This window comes from Sinocyclocheilus rhinocerous, unplaced genomic scaffold (genome assembly GCF_001515625.1).
Source record: "Sinocyclocheilus rhinocerous isolate Xijiao unplaced genomic scaffold, SAMN03320098_v1.1 scaffold82, whole genome shotgun sequence".
NCBI classification, from domain to species: domain Eukaryota; kingdom Metazoa; phylum Chordata; class Actinopteri; order Cypriniformes; family Cyprinidae; genus Sinocyclocheilus; species Sinocyclocheilus rhinocerous.
In genome coordinates, this window is record NW_015644168.1 from 1041309 (window position 1) to 1050110 (window position 8802).

Below are 8802 nucleotides of genomic sequence, written 5' to 3' on the forward strand. Positions count from 1 at the left end.
TACTGGATAGAAGCTTCTTAAGGTTTACTTGATTATCATTATGCAATTTTTTTTTGAAAATTCCATTTAAAATGTGAGTATCAAATATGATAGCCTACATTAGACTTTTGAGAAATGTTTATCCCTCAGTCATCACTGTTTTGTATCGGTCGCATTATATGTTTTGCCCCCTACAATAAAAAACTAAGCATTTAAATATCATAGATATCATATTAAATATCATATCATATCAAGACATATTATTACAGAGTGACAAATGATTTTCCTAAGCACTTTACACAAGTAGTTGATCACGCTGCTATAAAGAGCTCATTGATTTACATGACAAGATATTAAAATTTCATTTTTGGCGTTTAAATATCAGCAATTTTGCTCATTTTGTGCTTCTGAATAAAACTAATGTAAACCTCTGTATATGATCTGTAAAAGCCTTTATCTAACTATTATTTCATATTGCAGGCTTTACAGAGTTAACTAACATTACTGCATTATTAAAACAGGTAATTCTAGAAAATAATAGAACTCAAATAGAATAATGGCATTGTTAACTAATTTCAAATTTTATATGCTTGATAGGGATGTAACGATTCACTCAACTCACGATTTTTTTTTTTTTTACAAAATGAGATTTAAGACAAATTATAAATTAAATGTGTACTTTTATTATTGCTTGGACAAAATGCTGCATGTTTCTTTGTGAAATTGGAATATAACACTATAATAATATACTAATATAGCACTTGTATATTATTGCTCTTTTGTTTTGTTGGTTTTGATTGTTTCTATTGTCCTCATTTGTAAGTCGCTTTGGATAAAAGTGTCTGCTAAATAACAAAATTTAAATATAATGTAAATGTAAATAACAAAACTAAATTGAAATTTTAAAACAAGCCCCAAATCAAATAAATAAGTAACACAAATAAAAGAAATCTCTTCATATAAACAAAATTAGCTTTGTCTGAGCTCTTTCCATTTAAAATTAGAGGCAACCACTGCATTTTAATCATGATTAAAATCAACAAAGATGCTGCATACATGCAACATGAGCAGTTTTTAATCTAAATTAGATTGTATAATTTCGAAATCTGAAGCAAAAACAGAATGGTCTGACTTCAGTTACATCCCTAATGCTTGATATATTCTTCACGGTCCCCCTGATTAAACTAGAAATCTAAGTGAATAAAATACTGATTTCTTGGTAAAAATAGTGATGAATATTTAAAAAAGCCTATAAATAATACATCTATGCTGTCTTGTATATTGAATGTTACAGAACCAATGAATTCACCTGGGTGTTCATGCCTTTTCCCTATAATGCCTGTGGAGGCAGTATTTCTCACATTTGGATGCATAATAGAGGGTAAACTGAAAGAAAAGACAGGAGAGAAAGGAAAGCAGAAAAGGGTCCTACCACAATTAAGTTCATCTGTGTCATCTCCACAGTCATTTACGCCATCACACCGCCAGAACATCGGCTTACAGACCTCGTTTCTGCACTGGATCATGCTGGCGTCACATTCTGAAATCCACATTCAAACACTCTATATCTGAACTCGAATTCATATTCAGAGAGCAAATTCTGTGTGTGAATTTAAGCACTTACTGCAGTTCTTCTCTTCTGTGCCATCACCACAATCGTTCCAGCCGTCACAGCGCAAGGATGGGTCTATACAGCGTTTGTTGTTACACTGGAACTGGTCCGGGCAGGCTGAGAGATTCAGAAACTGAATTTACTTTTTAATGTTCACACTGACACCACTTTAAAAACTGGCATCAATTAGTCTATTTTTTTCCACCTCAGGCCAGACTGCTACTACAGTACAATAGTGAAAGGTTTGACCCATTCTTGCTAGTTTTTACTTATGAACCATTTTTTATGTCTTTACTTACGGTCAGAGGGCTCAAAGACCTCATAAGTGGCGCTGAAACCTCGATCTACTTGTGATGAATCCGATTTGAACACAACCGACACCTGGTTACTGTTGACTGTAACCATGGTATTAGCAGGCTGCTGCCCACACAATGTGCTGCAAAGAAACAAACAAGCGTGCATATGAAACCTCCAACTAAATGATTACAAGCACTGGTGGTTCAAGATCTGGGCTGGGGAACTTAAAGGTTGTAGGTTCAAACACCACAGTAGACGATCAAAAAAATAATAATTCTAACTAGGTGTTGGTATAAACCTAATCCTCCACAAATACAAGATTGAACTGAAGTTTTAAAAAATATTCACCATGGAGAAAATTGCATTTCATGTGAACTTTCAGAGAGATACATTTTTTAATTACTGGACCAAGTGATTTGAATGTATAACCCCTATTGAGCCAAATGCATTTTTGTTAGTGAATGAATGTTGTATGAGCTTTTGTGATTGTTGTGACTTCTTCGATTCTTTGTGAACAGCTGTTTTTGTGCTGAAATTGAAAATAATTTAAAGAGATACACTGAATTGCTATTAACATTAAGAACTCGTGACGTGATTCCAAGATAAATTATCTCTGCTTTAGACGACTATAAGTTGGGAAAGCTGTAAAAGTGACAAATATCATAAACTGATGTTGTCAGTTGTATCCTTTATGCAATAATAAAACACACACACACACACTCAAACAATAATTGATTGTGAGCCTTCACCATCATGTCCTTGAACAAAATGTTTAAACCCAGACTGGGTTTCTATAACAAGTGTACTGTACACTACTTTTAAATAAAACGTGACTATACTGCTATTAGTCAGATTTAGTGATTTATTTATGTTTCATCTGAGAGGGAAAATTACACTATAGTTTTCAGCCTTTTAAATATATACAATAAATATCTCAGTATTTATGTGCTCTAAAATGACAACCTCCGAACCACTCACATATTCTTACTGAATATTTCCATCTTGTTCTCCAGTAAAATATATAATGTCCTTTAAACAAGATACTTTTACTTGAGAAGCAGAGAAATAAAAAAATAAAAAAACTTATATTCTTGTTAATTTAAGTTTCTTAAACCAAAGTTTTTTTTTCTTGTTTCAAGCATAAATCTAACTAAATTTTATTAGATTTTTCTGAAGACAAACCCTTTCTTGTGTAACCTTTTCTTCTCAAAATAAATGATATAAAGATATTTAGGCATGTTTTTTTAAAAGGATAAAAATAGAGGAATATCCAAAAGTGAAAAGTCCAATGCTGTCATACGCTTTATCAGCGCTCTTGGAGGAACATCACCCAGTTTGACTGAAGGACCAGAACTAACTGTTGTAACAAGAGTCAATTCTGTGAAATGTCTAAAAAATAAATTACTGTTTTACAGTTTTAAATTTACTGACCTTTTACCAACAATCTGCACATTATCTCCTGGGCAATTCGGACTCCCTGTAGAAACCATGAACTTGGGGAACTTCAACTTGATGAATTTGCTATTAGGAACCTTTAAACAATAGAGATGGATATAACACTGTTATAAAAGTGGTTAATCATGACAATAACTGGTTCAAAATGCGTGTCTCTGTCTTACCTCGATGTCCCACTGACATGTGGTGCTGGGTGGGTAATAACTGGGAAAGTTGGGTGATTTAAAACTACCAGAGGATCCACTCAATTTACCACCACATGCAAGTTCTGTTAAAAGGGGAGAACCAGTGAGAGAGACTCAAAATTTCAGAGTAAAGCACGCTGGACTATTAATCAGCCAAGTATGTTTTTGTTCAGCCAGCCAGGATTCATTTTTACCGCCGCTATCTCGACTGAACTGAGTGACACGGGCTCTGAAACCAGGAAAATTCCCTTCTTCGTTGGTTACAAAGGTGACCAACATAACATTCCGGGACGAGATGAAGGTTAAGGGATTACTGGGAGAATAAAAGCCACACTTCCTGTTTAAGAGAGAAAGAAACTTGCATTAAAATTCCTTACAGTTGCATTTACAGCCACCAGATGGTGCTACATCCACAAACACAACTCACTCTGCCATAAGGTGTTTGTCCATGGTGACCAACGAGTCATACACTCTCACAAAGTCATTTGTACAGTTTTTTTCCAGGTAGAAGGTGTCAAAAGACAACTTCAGCACGTGGCCTGGATCTCCCCGGAGCTGCCACTGCACAAAGGAGTTTGGAGTGTAAGGTTGGTCAGGGAAACCCGGTGATTTAATGGTCTCTTCAGCAGAACTCCTGGCGTGCTGGGCGAATCTCGTACTTGCTGGACATACAGAAAACAAAAGGTTAATCTTACACATTTATTATTGGATACATGGTATATTAATGAGTTTGAATTTGCTTAGGGAATACAGTCCTGTTCCAAAACCTACTGAACTTTGGTCTCACTACATGACAAGAAAATGCGGAATTTGGTCATAAAAGTGGAATTTACTGTATATCTGGCAAAATGAGAGAGTTCCCCTTATGAGTATTTCAGCATTTCATTTGATAAAACTACCATCAGATACACAACCACCAAAATAAAAATTTAAGCTGAAGAAATGATGACAGAAATCTATTACTATTGTACGATAGAATTGAGCTCCCAAAGTAATAACAACAACAATGCAGCTTATTTATTAAGGAATATTATAACTTTTCAATGATGTTTTACTTTAAACAGTAATCCTGTCAAGGCAGCACTTTTGCCCAAAAAAAATTTAAAGGAACTGTTCAAATTTCATTTGATAACATTTTAATAGAGTAATTCCATTGCTAATGTTGTGTGCATTTATTTGATTACCACAGTTTTTGATAAAAAAATGGTATTAAATAAATTAAAACAACACAGAATACAGAAAAATCAAAAGAAACAACACAATTTCTGAAAAATGAAACATTTCTTAGGTCACTATTATTATTCATTTTAATACATTATTAAATAGTTTTATAAATTCAACTGATTAGGCACCCTTAGTAATTTTACAAATGTAATTCACCTATTTAAATGGAATCCATAAAAATGTAAATGGAAAACATGAAACAAACAAGAATTTAGGAAATAATAAAACAGAATTTGGGAAAAATCAAGATGGATTCATAGGGCTCTAAGATGTCTGCTGCCTTGCTGCAGTTCATTATGGGATTGCTGATGCTGCCTTAAATTTGCAAAAATATGCTATCTTAGCATAATTAGCTTACCTTTTGAAACAGCCTTTGTTAGGAGCGCATCTATGATATCTTTAATTGCTTTCTATGGAGGCAGCTCACTAGGTTTTGGAAAAGAGAGTATATGACAGATAATAAGTAATACACTACTCACTCCTGGCTTTTGAGAACAGACGTGTGTCCAGAGCTGTTAATGAAAGATTGACACAGTTATTATAAATCTGTCAGGCTGAAGACATCAATCTGTGCTTCAGTATCATGGGAATTCACATATTCTATAATATAACAAGCAAACTAGAATCGGTATCTAGGTGAATCTCACAAAACCTGTCAAGAACCAGGTCACATTTCACCCCACAAACACAAGAAAAAAACAAAAAAAACAAATTGCTTTTCATTTTTAGGCCATTTTTATATGATAATTAAGCACACTTCCCCCTCATTACTGTAATGCAAAAGATAATGATATATTGTTTAAAGTATATTTATACATCTGATTATTGTTGTACTATTTGTAAGTTTGTAAATTTGTTTCTTTAATCAAGGTTCAATAATTGAATATATGACCAGCAGTGAAATGCGGCGTCATCTTGGTAATCCAAAGTTTCTTAAAGGGGTCATATGATGCGATTTCACGTTTTCCTTTCTCTTTGGAGTGTTACAAGCTGATTGTGCATAGATAAGATCCCTGAAGTTGCAAAGACTAAAGTCTCAAAACCAAAGAGATATTCTTTATCAAAGTTAAGACTCTGCCACGCCCCCCTAAAACGGCTCGTTCTAACACGCCCCCACATATCTACCTCACTATGTGGAAATATTAGCACAATGCGGCCCAAATGTGCACGCAAAGAAAGAAAGCATGGTTTCAGTAACCGCAGTTAGTGTTGAAGCAGCCATGTCAAGGAGACGCTGTGTGTTTCTAGGCGAAAGCAAAAGCACTTTATGTGGCCTTCCGAAAGTAGATGCATTTAGGAATCTTTAAAATTACTTACAACAGAACAGCAATGCATTTTATGGACGACCGTTTCGTGAACCTAGGAGAGGAGGTAATTCTGACTTTACTATGACAATCTGGCGCTTCTGAATCAGCTACTGTAAGTATGTTTTGTTATTAGTTTAAGTATTTGCAATTGACTGTTCAAATACGGAGTTTTGCGCATCTTGTGTGTGTGTGAGAGAGACGATGGTAAAACTAAGGACATTATTAACTGTCTTGATATTTATTTTGAAAGCTTGAAGCTCGCGATTATGGTAAGGGGCGTTACATTTACGACGTGTGCTTGTGGTGTTCGGCCAATCACAATGCACTGGTTCAGCTGGCCAATCAGAGCAGACTGCTCTTGTCGGAAGGAGGGACTTTGTAGAAAACTAAGCGTTTGAGAGATGCGGGGCATATTGGACCTACAATAATGTACAGTATTTGAAAAATAATGTGTTTTTTGAACATTAAAGCATGTCAACATATTCTGTTACACCAAATACACAAAATAATGATCTTTAAGAAAGCATCATATGACCCCTTTAATGCAAAAGTCTCTTTATCCAAAGTTTATTTATGCAAATTATAATGTTTAATTTAGATTTTACAGAAAAATAGGACCTAGACACGTTTTAATGAGATTCATCCATCCAAAAGTATTACCTGAAGACACAACGTGATCAAAGACTAGGGGACCTTGTTGAGCTCTGCGAACTTTGGTGCTATATGTTTCACTTAAGCTGCTCACAGCCCGATCCACTGCTGCTTCCTGTCCCACTGGAACAGCAAACTCTGACTCATAGTAAGCTATTACACTGCCCTCACTGCAGAAAGCCAGACAGACAGATTGAGATTAAAATTGCTGAAAATGTACTCGCCCTCAGGCCATCTAGGATGTAGATGAATTTGTTTCTTCAGCGGAACAGATTTGGAGAAATGTAGCATTACATCGCTTGCTCAGCAATGGATCCTCTGCAGTGAATGGGTGCTGTCAGAATGAGAGTCCAAACAGCTGATAAAAACATCACAATAATCCACATGACTCCAGTCCATCAGTGGATTTTGATGGGAGAGGAAAACAGGGAATGGAAATTTTTTTTTTTTTTTTTAACCAGAGCAAGCATTATGATGGATTATGGATTTATGGACAAATTTATGGATTATGAACAAGCACAGCGTATCACTTCACAAGACACAAACGGACTGGAGTGGATTACTTGTGGATTGTGATGTTTTTAATCAGCTGTTTGGACACTCATTCTGACGGCACCCATTCACTGCAAAGGATCTACTGGTTTCAATGAAAGAACAAATTCATCTACATCATGGATGGCCTGAAGGTGATTCGATTTACATTTTTGGGTTAACCATTTGTTTAAAAGCGGGCACATGACCAAAAAACATTAAAAAATGTGGGCAATCACATGTAAACGTACCTGAAGGCTTGAACTCTGGAACCAATGTAATATTTTGGCAGTTCTGGAGATTCTGAGTACATTGATTTCAGCTAAATATGAATAAAAAAAATCTAAATTAAATACACTTTTCACTATAATTACTATGAAAAAAAAATTAGTTTCAATCAATTTGGTTCTCACCTGATCCATGACTTGGTTTGCCAAGTTTTTAAACTCCGCACTGTCCGGGTTTTCATATGCATCCACAAAAACTTGATTTGTTATCCTAAGCGAGCCTGTGTAAATCTTCTGTAGTTTCAAATCTTTCCGGACTGCAGACACCAGGGAGACATGAACCAACAAACACACGATCAGCACTATCATGACTGACACCGGTAACCATGTGATGCTGTCTGTGGCTGCAGTACTGACTTACAGTGGAAATGCCAGACCAGAAGCCCAATGATCAAAGCCAAAACGGCTGCCAAGATCACCAGACCAACAATGATCCCAACTTTCCCAGGGCCCCTCTTCTTCTCCAGCTTTTTATTATCCGATGCTGGCAAGAATGTGACAGCTGTGTCCCAGTCCTTGTCCTGAACACAAAAGAGGCAAAATACTTTTTACTCTTCTCTGTAAATTCCAGTGCCTCTAATTTTTATTACATAAAAGTCAGTTTGAAGAAATAAATTAAAAATGACAATTGCAGCACATATCCTCAACAGAATGAGATTTTGATTTGTGAACAGAAAATACACAGTAAACTGCAGAGCTTTTTTTTGACAGAACAAGCACAGATTCATAGGCATTATATAAAAGCAGCATCAGAACACTTCCCTAGATGCTCATACTGCTCCATGCAACTTCAAAGTCTACATGGGCCTTGTTTTCAGAGGAAGAGAGAGAGAGAGGCAGTGTCTCAATTTTTATAAAGCAATGCCATCCATCATAGACACCATGTTTGGGTGAGTTGTGAAAATTAGGACTGCTTTTACTTTTTACTGTAGTTACTAATTATTGTCATGTGTTCTTTAACAATACAAAACATTAAATTAATACTTTTATTCAGCAAGGATGCTTGATCAAAAGTACCAGCAAGACATTTATAATGTTACAAAAGATTTCTATTTCAAATAAATGCTGTTCACTGAAATTTTTATTCAAAGAAATATGGAGTAATGATGCTGAAAATTAATCTTTGCATCACAGGAATAAATTGCATTTTAAAATATATTCAGATAGATAACAGTTCTTTCAAATTGTAATAATATTTCACAATATTACTGTTTTACTGTATTTCTGTTCAAATAAATGCAGCCTTTCATAAGAAAGTTTAAGAACACAAAAAA

The 8802-nt window shown here is 35.1% G+C and overlaps 1 protein-coding gene across 3 annotated transcripts in view; it reads right to left on the reverse strand.

Moving 5' to 3' along the window:
* The window catches only part of LOC107758079 (suppressor of tumorigenicity 14 protein homolog), a 31600-nt gene that overhangs the window by 16186 nt on the left and 6612 nt on the right, over positions 1-8802 (reverse strand). For all 3 annotated transcript variants that reach the window (XM_016575733.1, XM_016575730.1, XM_016575731.1), the window contains exons 3-14: positions 7890-8049; positions 7655-7785; positions 7493-7563; positions 6720-6880; positions 5232-5264; positions 3956-4190; positions 3723-3865; positions 3508-3611; positions 3320-3420; positions 1891-2027; positions 1604-1708; positions 1412-1519 (exon numbers count right to left, since the gene is read on the reverse strand). In XM_016575733.1, the coding sequence (XP_016431219.1) occupies positions 1412-1519; positions 1604-1708; positions 1891-2027; positions 3320-3420; positions 3508-3611; positions 3723-3865; positions 3956-4190; positions 5232-5264; positions 6720-6880; positions 7493-7563; positions 7655-7785; positions 7890-8049 (1489 nt within the window). The remainder of the gene's footprint in view (positions 1-1411; positions 1520-1603; positions 1709-1890; positions 2028-3319; positions 3421-3507; positions 3612-3722; positions 3866-3955; positions 4191-5231; positions 5265-6719; positions 6881-7492; positions 7564-7654; positions 7786-7889; positions 8050-8802) is intronic.